Source organism: Microcaecilia unicolor, chromosome 3, assembly GCF_901765095.1.
Source record: "Microcaecilia unicolor chromosome 3, aMicUni1.1, whole genome shotgun sequence".
In the NCBI taxonomy this organism is placed as follows: domain Eukaryota; kingdom Metazoa; phylum Chordata; class Amphibia; order Gymnophiona; family Siphonopidae; genus Microcaecilia; species Microcaecilia unicolor.
The window spans coordinates 266,606,668-266,622,619 of record NC_044033.1 but is presented as its reverse complement, the minus strand read 5'-3'; the positions used below and the strand labels follow the sequence as shown (position 1 = coordinate 266,622,619).

The 15,952-nt window shown below is 44.5% G+C and overlaps 1 protein-coding gene across 1 annotated transcript in view; it reads right to left on the bottom strand.

The window, feature by feature from the left end:
- The window catches only part of QPCT (glutaminyl-peptide cyclotransferase), a 93,376-nt gene that overhangs the window by 4,241 nt on the left and 73,183 nt on the right, over positions 1-15,952 (bottom strand). The window contains exons 5-6 of the mRNA XM_030198072.1: positions 10,878-10,977; positions 4,954-5,070 (exon numbers count right to left, since the gene is read on the bottom strand). Of these exons, the coding sequence (XP_030053932.1) occupies positions 4,954-5,070; positions 10,878-10,977 (217 nt within the window). The remainder of the gene's footprint in view (positions 1-4,953; positions 5,071-10,877; positions 10,978-15,952) is intronic.

The window sequence follows — 15,952 nt, the reverse complement described above, 5'->3', positions numbered from 1 at the left end:
CCCCGTGGCACCTAAGTGACAAAGTCTGACCTGTACCTGTCACAATATGCATGAGATCTATTTGCATACAATGGCGGCAGTGCACGTAAATAGATCTCATGCATATTCACTGGGGCAATCCTGAAAACCCGACTGGGTTGCGACCCATAACGACCGAGATTGCCCACCCTTGTATTAGAAGAATAGCAGACGATCTCCAAAGACCAATTTGTGAAGTACACTCAAGGAATCTCAGGTAACACTAGAAAACCTGAGTAAGATGTGCAGGAGAGAGGATGTTTAAACTGTGAAATGAGAAACACGAATATATCTAAAGAGCTACTTCACATAACATGCATAGGTCAATGCCATATGGGAAAAAATGGGTTTTGAAACTGAATGAAGATAATGAGCATCTGTTGTCTTCAAAAATTAAGTCCAAAAAGAACAGAGCATTGGTAAAACTTCTGCATACAGGGTATAGTAGGCTCAATCCAAAACAGGAAACAAAGAAAGAGCTGAATTCCATTCCAGCTAGAGGCAACCATGAGCTTAAGTGAGCTGAAAAGCAGAACAATCAATGAAATAACAACAGAGTGAGGGAGGAAGTGACGTCACCGATGTAGTCGGTAGCTAGTTTGTAGAGCTCCGCGGGTTTACAGTTATAAAAGAGTGTCTACCCCTTGAAAAAGCGCGAAAATCACCTCCGCGAACGCTGAAATAGGATTATAACAACCTATGGCGGCCAGAAAGAAGTTGGCGAAGTACAAATACTCGGCGGATCCGCCGCGGGCCGTGAAAAGAGGGAACGCGGCCCTCCTTCAGAGCAGAGCTAAAATGGCGCCCAACGATGACGAAGAGCCCGATAATGACATGGAGGAATGCAGCGCGGGTGAGGCCGAGGTAGAAAGGAGTGAAATCATCCGATGGTTCCGAGAGCTCAAATCAGAGATGATCAATACCAGGAAGAGTATTCAGACAGCTGTAGCAGAGCTCCGGGAAGAGGTAAAAGATATGGGTCACCGTGTAGTTGAGACTGAGGAGCGAACAGAAGCGTTAGCGGGTGAATTAAAGACTCTGAAGAAGAAAGTTAATACAGAACAGCAAGTGAGACTGGACATAGAGCAACAAATAGAGGACTTGGAAAACCGCTCCCGGCGGTGTAATTTACGCTTTAAAGGCTTGCCGGAAGAGTCTCAGTATAAGAAACCATTAGCAATCATTTAGTACCCCGCAGCAATGCTTAAAAAAAAAAAAAAAGCTCTCAGGTGCATTTACCACCGGAAACAAATAATGCCATGACCGGGGCAGTGCTGAGGATTGGTTGAGAGAACAGGTGTCTAATGACACCCGTCTCTCCCACCAACCCAACCACCGTGCCACGGATGGGCTTCCCCCAAAGTGTGCCCAAGTCTCCTTCCCCCAGAATGCACCAGGCAGGGGCAGGGTGTCAACATTTTGAAGAGGGCAGGCCCAGAGGCAGGAGGGAGTAGGCATCCCACTTGCCTTCTACGCCAAGGTAAGTGGAGGAGTTTGGGGGACAGGATTACACTAGACCACAAGGGCCAGTGATGACTAGGAGGCTGGGCTCGGCCTGGCCAGGGTCTGCTGGGTCAGGTCAGGCTGGGGTCCCACCAGGGGGAAAGCGGAGTAGGGTCCAGTGGACCACTGGGGATTTTATAGGTTTCGTGGGGGGGGGGGGGGGGGGGCGCAAGGAAGGGGTTGGGAGGAAGGGGTCATGACATGCTGCAGCATGCATCATTTTGTTGTTTTTTAAAATTTTCTGTCAGTGTCTGAGGCAATCAACGCTCAGGCACTGACAGGAAATTTAGCCCAGAGTAATAGCAGCAAATTACAGCCGTGACTTTAATGTGGCATGAATTTGCATGCTCATTACTATGAGTATGCCACGCTGCTTTTCCTGCACTGGATCTGCAGTAGAGGGAACTCTACCACAAATCTTTTGAGCATCCCCCTATAAGTTAATGCCAGTATTAGAGTAGGCCAAGGAGTGTGACTAACAGGAGTTATTTAAACACCTCCAAGTTTTATAGTGAGAGTGTCATCACCAAGGATAGAATTGACAAACTATATAAAGACCCCTGAAACATGCAGCTGAGAAACTTAAAGCTTCTTCTACAGGCCCCATAAATGGGCGACGGCATGAAGGCCAATCTGAATCTTACATTGTGGGAGGCAGAAAGCGCCTGACTGGGGCAGAGGAGAAAGGGAATAGGGTGGAAGGAGAGCTTTTTGATGGTGAGAGGAAGGGGAGACAACCATGTAGGGAGAGGTTTCTGGGGATCAAATGAGGAAGGAAAATAACCTGGCATTAGGGGACAGGAGATAAAAGAGAGGATACGGGATGATGGAAGAATGGGAGAAAAAGAACCCAGGGTGTGCAGAAGAGGTGTAGAGTGAAAACTAGAAAGTGTAACAGGGATAAGTAGGCAGAGTGTGAAAGTGTGAAAGGGACAAGGGGGAGAGATAAAAGAGGCATGGCGAGGAGGAGCGTAAAGGGAACAAGAAGGTAGAGTGAAGATGACAAAGGAAGAAGAAGGTTGAAAAAGAAAAACATGAAAGGTGAGGGTGTGAAGGGGAGGGAAGGGACTTGATAGAGAGATGCAGTCAGGTCCGGGAAGGGAGAGATGCCGGATTGGTGGGGGGGGGGGGGGGGGGGGGGGGGGGAATTGAGAGAAAACTGTGGGCAGGGCCAAAAGAGGAGGAGGAGATGCCAGACCGTACGTGGGGTGAGAGGTAATTGAGAGAGAACTGTTGTCAGGGCCAAAAGGGAAGGGAGAGATGCTGGACTGTGCATGGGGGACGGGGGGAGAAATACAGAGAGATGCTGAACTGAGGAAGAAAAGCAGAGAGGGAGGGGGGAGAGAGAGATAGAGATAGTGGACTTGGGGTGGAGAAGGTGGAAGAAAGGAAGAAAATGAGAGAGGTGTTGGACTCGGCGGGAGGGGGGTTTGCGAGAGAGGGAAGAAAGGGAAGAGACAGAGAGAGATAATGGACCTAGGGTTAAAGGGGGGAAGGAAGGGAGGGAGAGAAAGCTGGACCTGGAGACAGGAAAAAGGAAGATACTGGGCCTTTAATCAGTGGCACAGCCGGGGGGGGGGGGGCTTGGAGATCTGGGTCCCCCACATTTGGCTCAAGCCCTTCCAAAGCTGCAGGACCTGTTGAATGGCTGGTGGGGTAGCTGAATCCCAGCCAGCCAAAGATATCCACTGCCTGAGTCACCCCCTTCCTCTCTTACAACCAGATGATCAAAAGCCCTGCGCTGTTCCAAACAGCGCCCTAAAAATAGCACCTGGACAGCGCAGGGCTTTTCTGCATCGATGATCAAAGATAATGCATGCAAATCTAAGCAGCGCTATTATCTTTGATTATCATGTTTAAAGTGCGGGAGAATTGTGCCGAGCATGCGCTCAGCACAATCCTCCTGCACTTGTTTGAAAGGTCTGGGCTGTCAAAAGCCCAAACCTGTCAAACAGCCTGCTGAGGCCCGAATCCCCCCCCCCCCCCCCCGCCGAACCCCCATAACTCGTGGTGGCCGCCTCCGGCCAAATGCTATCCCACCCTCCTTCGCTGCAAAATGGCGGCGCCCAGCCCATTGCATCCTGGGATGCGGTGGACGGGGCTACAGATCATGTAAGGGAGCGATTCCCTTACATGGTCTGTAGCCCCGCCCAGCGCATCCCAGGATGCAATAGGCGGGGCTGGGCGCCGCCATTTTGCAGTGGCGTCGACAGAAAGAGGAGGGAGGCAGGCAGGCTGCATCCCTCCTCCAACAAAAGGTAGGGGGGGCCAGCCGGGGGGGGGGGGGCCGGCAGGGAGGGTGGGTGACCACGGACCACCAGGGAATCAGAACGCTGGGGGGACCATGGATTCAGAACGCTTGGGGGGGGGGGAGGAGTTGGGCTGGAGACCCCCCGAACCTCCAGCCCCCCCCCCCCCCGTCGCTGAGTGGGAAGGAGGGTGGGATAGCGATTGGCTGGAGGCGGCCACCACGAGTTATGGGGGTTCGGGCCTCGGCAGGCTGTTTGACAGGTTTGGGCTTTTGACAGCCCAGACCTGTCAAACAAGTGCGGGAGGATTGTGCTGAGTGCATGCTCGGCACAATTCTCCCGCACTTTAAACATGATGATCAAAGATAATAGCGCTGCTTAGATTTGCATGTATTATCTTTGATCATCGATACAGAAAAGCCCTGCGCTGTCCCGGCGCTATTTTTAGGGCGCTGTTTGGAACAGCGCAGGGCTTTTGATCATCTGGTCGTTACTGCCTCAGGAGCGAGGAAGTCAATGGGGTGCCTCCAGCCACCGATGCTTGCACTTCCCAAGCATAGTCAGTTCATGCATGAATTGAGCATGCTCAGGGAGTGCTGGAAACGGCAGCTGGAGGCACCCCGCTGACTTCCTCGCTAGGAGGAAGGGGCGGCTTTGGCACTGGATTTCTTCCATGGGCGGGGCTTCGGCATCCCCACCAACAAAGGTATGATACTAATGTGATGGGGGGAGGGAGAAGAAATGTATGGCCCCCATTCCCCCCAGTTGTTTCCCCCAATGCTCCTGTCCCCCTCCAATGCACTGTTGGCTATGTCCCTGCCTTTAATTGCATGATTTCAATTTTGAATCAAAATACAGTCTTAAATTTTTAGTCTGTATAGTCATGATTATATGCGATACCTGGTTGTGGGGTGAACAGCCAAAGCAGAGAAGTTAAAAGAAGTTGAGGAACCTTCTGGAATGGCAGCAAAAAGCAGGTGGGGGCAGGTGTTAAAAGCTAACATCCAGGACAGAATGCACATGACAGGTGCTAGCCAAGCAGAACCATGCTATCATCTACTCCATAGTAATTACTGTGATTTTTCATTATACTTTGCATCACCACTAGCTGCAAAGCTATGTCATATATATGTATAAGTTATGAAACACTGTAAGCTTTTAAAAACATTACAAAATTACCTACCTCTTCGTAAAAATGGCACATGGTCATCAACTACCTGCCCTGCCTGCAGGTTGCTCTGAAAATACTGTATTTCAAAAGGATGATTCTTTAGTAAACCCAAACGATGGAGCTTCCGTTCTACAATTTACAACCAAACCAAAATATTCATAAAAGAGAAATATTTTCTCTTGAGCACAATTATCCATTAAGAAAAATGTGAACTAAAAGGCAAAAACATGTAATCACATTGTTCATTTCATACTATGGAAATACCCCAACATTAAAAGGAGAAAAAATACTGGCTAGGCCCACATTTATACATACTATTATTTTTTTTTCTTCAGTATTTACACACAGCCTAGACCTAAGTGGTTTACTATTTTCTTGTTTCAGGTATTGAAAATGTCCCTAATGGGCTCACAATATAGTATTATATTGTACCTGGGCCAATGGAGGGCTAAGTGACTTGCCCAGAGTCACAAGGAGATGCAGAGGGAATTGAACCTGGCTTCCAAGGATCTCAACCCACTGCTGACCATTAGGCAACATAGCAAGATCTTCCAGCATCACATTTTCATAGATACCCGAGTGTTGCTGCTGCTGTCATGCCTTGATCCAGGTTTAGCACTGCTATGCCATAGATCACCCCACAGCATCAGTACAGTATGATCCTATGTGCCTGAAGGCAAGTTTCCACTCTCCTCCCCTACCTGGTCAGGAAGAGGCTCCCTTTTTTCTACAGTGCTATGTGCCAGAATACAGGTATTTCCCTTACATGGTTATGGACTTCCCCATTGGCCGATTGCCAACATATGCAGTCAGAGCTGGAACTTCCTTATTGGCTGATAGCCAATCTAGGCAGTCAAAGCTAAAGGTATATCCTTTAGTGCAGTGATTCCCAAACCTGGTCCTGGAGGCACCCCAGCCAGTCAGGTTTTCAAGATATCCACAATGAATATTCATGAGAGAGATCTGCATGACTGCCTCCACTGCATGCAAATGTGTCTCATTACTATACTATACTATACTATATTGATACTTCTATACCGTCTTTAATTATGTCTTCAAAGTGGTTTACATTAAGAGAGATGTCATAGACAGACAAGAATAACATTTTGTAGAGAAAAAAATAACACCTTTTAGAATAGATTTCCAAACCTTAGGACCCTGGAAAGAGAAAGAGTGCTCTCAAACTGATTTTAGCTTCAGGTTCTTTACAATAGGTATATCTAAGATTATATTTTTTGAGCTCCTCTAATCCCTAAAGGCGGTAACAATTGGCCTACCATAATCGAATTCTGCTCATATACACTTTTATGAACTAAATATGCAATTTTAAATTTAATTCGTGTATCTATTCTTAACCAATTTAAATTGCTTCAATAAAGGGCTGGCTTCATTAAATTTTCCCAAGCCATATATATCATACGGGCAGCTGTATTCTGCAAAAGTTGTAAGCGGCTCTGCTGCTGTTTGTTAATTCTATTGCACTACGAATTACAGTAGTCAAGTAAAGGAATTAAAATCGCCTGACCAAGAGGGGCATAATCGAACGAAAACGTCTATCTCCATGGGCGTTTATCTCCGAGAACGGGTCCGTGAAGGGGCGGACCGAACCGTATTTTCGCAAAAAATAGACGCCCATGTTTTATTCGACAATTTGTGAGCTGGGCGTTTTTGTTTTTCTGTGATAATGGAAAATGAAAGCGCCCAGCTCAAAAACGAATAAATCCAAGGCATTTGTTCGTGGGATGGGCCAGGATTCGTAGTGCACTGGTCCCCCTCAAATGCCAGGACACCAACTGGGCACCCTAGGGGGCACTTTTACAAAAAAAAAAAAAAGGTAAAAGAGCTCCCACGTGCATAGCACCCTTCCCTTGTGTGTTGAGCCCCCCAAATCCCCCTCAAAACCCACTGCCCACAAGTCTACACTATAGCCCTAAGGGGTGAAGGGGGGCACCTACATGTGGGTACATTGGGTTTGGGCGACTAAGCATTAAGCAGCACAATTGTAACAGGTAGGGGGGGGATGGGCCTGGGTCCACCTGCCTGAAGTCCACTGCACCCCCTAACAACTGCTCCAGGGACCTGCATACTGCTGCCAGGGAGGTGGGTATGACATTTGAGGGTGAAAATAAAAAGTTGTGAAACATCATATTTTGTGGTGGGAGGGGGTTAGTGACCACTGGGGGAGTCAGGGGAGGTCATCCCCGATTCCCTCTGGGGGTAATCTGGTCATTTAGGGCACTTTTTGGGGCCTTATTCGTGAAAAAACAGGGTCCAGGAAAAGTGCCCTAAATTCTAGCTACAAACGCATACTTTTTTCCATTATTGGCGAAAGGCACCCATCTCTGTTCGGGTGATAACCATGCCCCAGTCCCGCCTTCACCACGCCTCCGACACGCCCCTGTCAACTTTGTACGCTTCTGCGATGGAGTGCAGTTAAAAACGTCCAAGTTTGGCTTTCGATTATACCGCGTTATTCGTTTTTGTGAGATAAACATCCATCTCCCGATTTAGGTTCGATTATAAGCAGGCAAGTGTTCTAAAACCAGGTGCGCTCAATGATGATCTTATGATTTGTAGTTTATGTAGGTGAAAAAAGAATTTCCTTACCACACCATTAGTCTGAGGTTTATAGGTAAGATTTGAATCTAGAATTATAACTAGCGCTCTAGAACTGGATTCGGTCTTTAAGGAAATTTCTGAAAAAAGAGTAATTTTTTCCAAATTTGCTTTCTGATATTCACCAAACCATACTAATTGGGGGGGGGGGGGGGGGGGGGGGGGGGGTTGAGTATTAAGTTTTAGAAAATTCGAAAATGCCCAGTTTTCAATCAGTGCTTATATAGTGTTTTATCAGCAATAAAGCCTTGTCTAATGTTTTTTTGTACTGGACAAAGTACAAAGATGCCATCAACACGGGATAAGGAAAAAATGTCTAAAAGAGAAGAACCTTGAGAAACCCCATAGCATGATCCCCAACTGGTGGACGTTCTATCATTCTTCTTAACAGAATATTGTCTTCATTTTAGGAATGAAGAAAACCAGCTGAACACTGTCCCTCCAACACCCTTCTAACTCAATCTGAAAAATAATAGCTCATGGATATCATGAAAACCTGACTGGCTGGGGTGCTTCCAGGATCAGGTTTGGGAACTACTGCTTTAGTGCCTTTGCCTGTTTGGAGTCCATTTTTTTTATCTAGCTGACTTTCTTGTTTCCTTCTCCTTGTTTTCTTAGCTCCTTTTCTGTCTTCCTGATTTTCCAAACAATACACTTTAATGTCTCTTCTTGGGCCTACTGACGTTACATGCAGAGTCATCCAACTTGTGCAGAGCTCCATAGAGAGACAGGAAAGAGTTTGGAGTTTTGCTATATTCCTGATTCCTGACAACTGTGCTCACCCCAATCCTGTATAAAGAGATATATTATTTTCTAGTATGTGAATAAAGCTAAATTGTTTTATTACCTATACTAAATATCCAAGTGTTATCTGTACATATCTTTAGGAAACCAAGTGTAATTGCCTTGGAGGAGCAGTATAGACTACAAGCAGTGAGGAGCTTACAGCGGGCTGTCTCGTGACCCAGACTAGGCAGGCAGGATAGGCTGTGGCTGGGAGCTTGTAGAAGAGGCTGTCTAGCTGGCAGGCCATGGAGACTCTGAATTAGTTATGCACAGAATTCACAACATAGGCGGCTACTGAATTGCTCACATAGTAACATAGTAAATGACGGCAGAAAAAGACCTGCATGGTCCATCCAGTCTGCCCAACAAGACAAACTCATATGTGCTACTTTTTGTGTATACCCTACTTTGATTTGTACCTGTCCTCTTCAGGGCACAGACCGTATAAGTCTGTCCAGCACTATCCTCGCCTCCCACCACCGGCTGGCTCTGCCACCCAATCTCGGCTAAGCTCCTTAGGATCCATTCCTTCTGAATAGGATTCCTTTATGTTTATCCCACATCAGTTGGTTTCTTATGCTCCCCAGCGACAGGTCCACTTGTTCAAATACTACATACAGACCCACCCATCCAACCCCAGACTAGTGCCCTGCCCCACACCAAAACAACCACTACTCCCTTCCCCCCCCTCCCCCCCACAACCTATAATTAGGGTATGCGGGAGTCCATCTAGCCGTCCAGTTGATTAATTTTAAACCACTAACAAAGAAGCCCTACTTACTTTTTAGTTTTCATGAAACTTCATTTGAAGCCACTCAATTGATTTAAAGCTGAATAAATACAATCTGATTGTTTAGCTGACTAAAATCAAAGTAGGAACAGTGTTTGTCACGAAATGCCTAGCTACCCGCCTGGGCCACTTAGAGGGTCTATTCCCAGCACAGCTCAGGTCTGCCTGCACCTGCTGCTCGTGCTCTACACTAGCACCCTCCTCCCACCGACTGGGTCACAACCACCTCTGGGTGAGTCTCCCACTCTTAAATTATTCCCAGTGATTTCTAGGTTACTGGGGCCACACTCCCAGTGGTCCCACAGTTTCTAGAAAGCACTCACAGACCCAACACACAAACCACCAGGATTCTTTATCAGTCCAGACAGGCAGGGTGAACAAATGTGTTTATTCTCAGAACTTGAAAAGTGGACAGAAAATGTGCAATCAGCAAACAGTAACAAGTAACTGAAAAATTGATCAATTATAACACTAACTAAACATTTGTTTACTTTCTACAAAGTACCTGGGGAGATCAGCTGCTCAACAGCTATCAAATATAGCTGTTTTACAGGGCTTCAGCAAAGAGCTTTCTATCTCACTTCTCCTAGGCTAAAACTGAAGCAACAGCCAACAACTGCTGGGCAATTTCAAACTTCAGGCCAATCAGAGCCCAGAACAACAATATTTGAAAAAAGCTGGTTACACCCCTGCAAGGCACTTCCTATTATCTACGTTAACTAAAGAAGGAATCATTCACTTATCTGTAACAGCTTTAAGCATGTTACAGATGTACCACCTTTTAAACAAACTAGAGAAATGCAGTTCAAAATTAATTTAGGAGCCCTTCTACTAAGCCATGTAGGTGTCTACACACACCCACGTCAAACTAGAGTTACCACCCGGTTACCACATGGGCCCCACGGGGGGGGGGGGGCACGGGAGTTGAGGGAGCCCAAGGAGGTTTGATTGAGAACAGGAGACCTGTGAAGATGTGATTCCATGTGCCCTAATGAAAGGTGAGTTTAATTTTACTTCCATTTAATTTCAATTTTGGTGTGTGTCCGCTACGTGCGCCTGAAAAATATTTTTTATTTTCTGATGCATGGCAGCTACGCACGTCAAGTGGAATTTGACGAGCGTAGACCATTACCGCCCGGTTACCAAATGAGACCTTATTGCTAGGTCAATGGCTTGTGGTAAGGTCTCAGACCCAAAACGGACATGCAGCAATTTTCATTTTGCCGCGCATCCATTTTCGGCAAAAAAAATTTTTTTTTTTAAATTTATTTATTTATGAACATTTTAGTATACATAATATTCAATTAAGAATAATAATACACAATTTGTAAGGTATCATAGTGAAATAAAAAAAGAAAAAAAATTAATATTCAACTACCATCGTCCACAAGTGAATAAGAAATACGGCAAAAATTTTAAAAAGGCATTCTTTTTGTAGGTGCGCTAAAAAATAATTCTGCGTGCACCCAAAACACGCGTGTACACTACCACAGGCCATTTTTCAGTGCACCTTAGTAAAAGGATCCCTTAGATTGTTTTATAGGCTTAAAACACACTGTTCTGTCACAGTGTTTTTTTATTTGAATATTTTACTGTTGTAATTGTTTATTGCCTACGTCTGGGTTATACCTGCTGTACATTACCTTGGGTGAATTTCTTCATAAAAGTGGTAAAGAAATGTTAATAAATACATAAATAACTGAGGTGAATTGAATTCTGTGTTTTCAAACATGGGTCATCTTACCAATAGACTGAAGTCTTTTAAACCAGCGAGAAGTCTTTTGAAAGTAGTTGGGAAAGCTTGGATTTTGGGCACCAATTAAATCCAGTAACACAAGCAGATCCTATTAAACAGAAATGTATATTTTTTTATCATTAAATTTGTTTATTGATTTTTAAACATTATAACAAGAATTCACTTGTTATTGAAATACAGCCATTATTCAAAAATACATTAGAAATTTGAACTAATCTAACAATAAGAAATACTAAAGTTAAATCACTTTAATCCTTCAAATAAAATTTTTGCTTCCTTAGACCCCGTTAAAATGGTGGGGGGGGGGGCGGTAGGTATTAGAGAAGTAAACTTAAGTAATAACTAACAAATAACATAGTGGCGTATTATTCCCATATTATATCTTATATTATTTCAGCTGCTTCGAATCAAGAAATGATTTTAAATGTTCTGGTGAATAAAAGGTATACTTAACCTGACCCAATTTAATAATACATTTACATGGAAATGCTAGAAAGAAAGTCCCTCCTATATCAGATGTTTGTGATTTCAATGCCAGAAAGGCCTTCCTCCTATGTTGGGTTGATTTTGTTACATCGGGAAAAATCTGAACCTTAACTCCACCAAAACAAGTTTTTAAAGCATAGTCTCATTATATTATTTAAGTCTTGTTCAAAAATTAATGAAACAATCAAAGTGGATCTTTCAGAATTTTCATCCAATGTCTGTTCTAAAATTGCTGAAATATTTTTTAAATCCAAACTGGCATCTCGAGGACCTTGTCTTTCCCCCACCTCACCTTTGGGCTTAGGAATATAAAATAACTTATTTATTGGCCGAATTGCATCAAGTGGTATCTTCAACACTTCATGTAAGTATCTTTTAAACATATCGTGCGGGTTAACCCCAGGGAAGCTAGGGAAGTTCAACAATCGTAAGTTCAATCTTCGATTGAAATTTTCAATCTGCTCAACTCTTTTCCGAATATCAATATTATCTTTAACTACAAATGTTTTAAATTCTTAAAAAGAGTCTACATTCTTTTGAATACTTTGAATTTTTTCAGCAATTTCTTCGTTAATTAAGTCCACTTTAACATTTAATTCTTGAAATTTGGTGTTAAAGGCTCTGACCTCTCCTGATGTCTGCTGCAGGGTATTATCCATTTCATTCAATTTCTTCCAAATCATTTTGAGATTAATCCCCGACTCTATCTTAGAGACTTCTGCCTCTGCTCCAGGCGTCTTCCGCGGTGCTACCTGTCCCTCACTGGAAGCAGCAGTCAAAACACTTCCGGTAGACTGATGCTGTCCATCCAGGTACGCCGCTGACGCCGGGCACCCGGTTCAGCGTTGATGGAGGTGAAAGGGAGACTTCCTCTCCCAGCAGGGTCTCCGCTTCTCTCGGCTGTCCCGCAATGGGATCCGCTCCTCCACTAGCGTGGGAAATTGGCGCAAAGAAGCGCTCAAGCCCTGAGTGAAGCGGCGAGGACGTCGAGGTAGGTGGGGGAACTAACCTCGTCGTCCCCTTTCTTTTAATATGCAGCATTTTGAAGATAGGAAATACAAAGCTTCAAACGAGACCTCGGAGCTGCCTCTCAGCGCAACCTACTACGCCGCCATCTTAGTTCCGCCCCCCAAGCTCAAAAAGAAATGTATATTTTTAAATTATCCTTATAAACATGCTTTTTCTTCCAATATACAGCAGAGACGTAGCCACACTTGCTCACTTCTTTTCTTACCCGACCGCCTGCCTGACTCGCTGCCTCCCTAAGGCTCCTTCCCCAGCAGTTCTGAGCACTGGGGAAAAAAAAGAGCTGCCTGTATAGAACCACATACTGCAACACTCACTCACATACTCATAGCCAGGCTCTAATCTGCCAGAACCTCCCCCTGTGACACACTTCCTGTTGTCATTCCGGCAGAGCCTGGCTGTGACTGTGAGTCTGTGAGTGAGTGTTGCAGCATGCGGCTCTTACCGGCAGCTCTTTTTTTCAGTGCTCAGAAACAATGGGGACGGAGCCTTAGGGATGTGGCGAGTCAGGCAGGCAGCCGGGTAAGAAAAGAAGTGAGCAAGGGGTGGGCGCCGGCAGGAAGAGGAAGATACAATTTTTTTTTCTTTCAGTGCTCAGAACCGCTGCAAAAGGAACTGTTGCTTTGAACCGGGGGGGGGGGGGGGGGGGGGGGGGGGCACGAGAGTTGAGGGAGCCCAAGGAGGTTTGATTGAGAACAGGAGACCTGTGAAGATGTGATTCCATGTGCCCTAATGAAAGGTGAGTTTAATTTTACTTCCATTTAATTTCAATATAGTCCATCTTACTTTATAACACCAGGCTTCCAAAGGCACATTACAACAGCTGTTAAGATGAACTCATCAGGAAAAAGGATATCCTCACTGAATTTGGCCATCTGTATTGTATAGAACAGTGTACAAAAATTACCACAAAAGTTTATAACTGTCCGGCAGCCGCCCAAAATATGTTTATTCAGCAGGAAGAAGGTCTTCAGCTGGCAGGGCTTGGGGATCCCCACCAGCACAGGTACTTCATTTACTTTGGCGGGGGAGGGTGGGGGGGTGGAAATTAAGTTAGGGTTTTGTTTTAGTTGAAGGGGTCCAGGGGTTCCAAGATTTACCCAAACCCAGGTGGAAATTAAATTAGGGTTTTGTTTTAACTGGAGGGGGGTGGAAACCAAATTAGGGTTTTGTTTTAGTTGGTGGAGATAAAGTTTTTGGCCCACCCACTGTGTTCTTAGGCCCGCCCAAAATTGGCTGTCTGGCTACACCAGTGATATACAGTTACTGCATTTGGAGGGAGCAATTATAAAACCAGCTCATTCAATATGAGGTCCATTGCTATCTTGTAACATATTCACGGCATATATAGAAAAACTTTAGTTGATTTTTGGGTCATTTTTAGATTTTTTAAAAATTTTCAGACATTTTTGTTGTTTCAAACTTTTTTATTACTACAAATTTTTTTAATGTACATTAAAACTTTTGAATGTCCTTTAATAGAATTTATGTGTGTTAATTTTTAAGTTAATGAGTATTAAATAGGTTTTTAAAATATCTTTATAGAAATGACTCTTCTTCCAAACATACATTAGGTCTTAGCTTCTAATTTTCTTTCCTTGAGTTACTCCATAACAGTCCAGATGCTTGGTTTTGTGCCATCCTACCAGCAGGTGGCGATTTAGAAACTAATGAGTTATGTTATAGATTAAGAACATAAGAACAGAACATAAAAGTAGCCATATTGGGTCAGACCAATGGTCCATCTAGCCCAGTATCCTGCTTCCAACAGTGGCCAATCCAGGTCACAAGTACCTGGTAGAAACCCAAATAGCAGCAACATTCCATGCTACCATTCCTAGGGCAAGCAGTGGCTTCCCCATGTCCATCTCAATAACAGACTATGGACTTTTCCTCCAGGAACTGGACAAAACCTTTTTTAAATCCAGGTATGCTAACCGCTGTTACCACATCCTCTGGCAACAAATTCCAGAGCTTAACTATTTATTGAGTGAAAAAATAGTTTCTCCTATTTGTTTTAAAAGTATTTCCATGTAGCTTTGTTGAGGAAAAAATCGATTCACCGTTACCCGTTCTACACCACTCAGGATTTTGTAGACCTCAATCATAATTTCTCAGCCATCTCTTTCCAAGCTGAAGAGCTCTAACCTCTTTAGCCTTTCCTCAGATAAGAGGAGTTCCATCCCCTTTACCATTTTGGCTGCTCTTCTTTGAACCTTTTTCTAATTCGGCTATATCTTTTTATGAAATACAGCAGCCAGAATTGAATGCAATAGTCAAGGTGAGGTTGTAACATGGAGCGATACAGAGGCATTATAATATTCCTGGTCTTATTTACCATCCATTTCCGAATAATTCCTAGCAACCTGTTTGGTTTTTTTGTGTCATACACTGGGCAGAAGATTTTCGCATATGACCTACAATAGTAACATATAGAGGCATATTTTCAAAGCACTTTGGGAGGCTAAGTTCCATAGGTTTCTATGGAACTTTGGGAGGCTAAGTGCTTTGAAAATGAGCTTGATTGTAACATAGTAGATGACGGCAGAAAAAGACCTGCATGGTCCATCCAGTCTGCCCAACAAGATAAACTCATATGTCCTAGTTTTTGTGTATACCTTACCTTGATTTGTACCTGTCTTTTTCAGAGCACAGACCGTATAGGTCCGCCAAGTACTATCCCCGCCTCCCAACCACCAGCCCCGCCTCCCACCACCGGCTCTGGCACAGACCATATAAGTCTGCCCAGCACTAGCCCCGCCTCCCAACCACCGGCTCTGCCACCCATTCTAGGCTAAGCTCCTGAGGATCCCTTCCTTCTGAACAGGATTCCTTTATGTTTATCCCACGCATGTTTGAATTCCGTTACCGTTTTCATCTTCACCACCTCCCGCGGGAGGGCATTCCAAGCATCCACCACCCTCTCCGTGAAAAAATACTCCCTGACATTTTTCTTGAGTCTGCCCCCTTTCAATCTCATTTCATGCCCTCTCGTTCTACCGCCTTCCCATCCCCAGAAAAGGTTCGTTTGCGGATTAATACCTACAATGATACCTAGATCATTTTCTTAGGTTCCACCTTGGGAGTCAGCACCCAACATTGGGTAACTATGATTCAGATTATTCTTCACAGTATGTTTCACTTTGCATTTGTCCACATTAAATTTCATCTGCCATTTGGATGCCCAGTCTTCCAGTTTTCTAAGGTCTTCCTGCAATTTTTCATAGTCCACATATGTTTTAACAACTCTGAATAGTTTTGTGTTATCTGCAAATTTAATCACCTCACTTGTTGTCCCGGTTTCCAGATCATATATAAATATGTTAAATAGCACCAGTCCCCGTACAGTTCCCTGTGGCACGCCACTATTTACTCTCCTCCATTGAGAAAAATGGCCATTTAACCCTACCCTTTGTTTTCCATCCAATAACCAATTCCTAATCCACAGCAGAACATTGCCTCCTAACCCCTGATTTCACACACACACACTACAACAAAAAAATCTTCCATTTAGCTGATGGAACCTAATACCTTCCTTCTTATCCCACCAG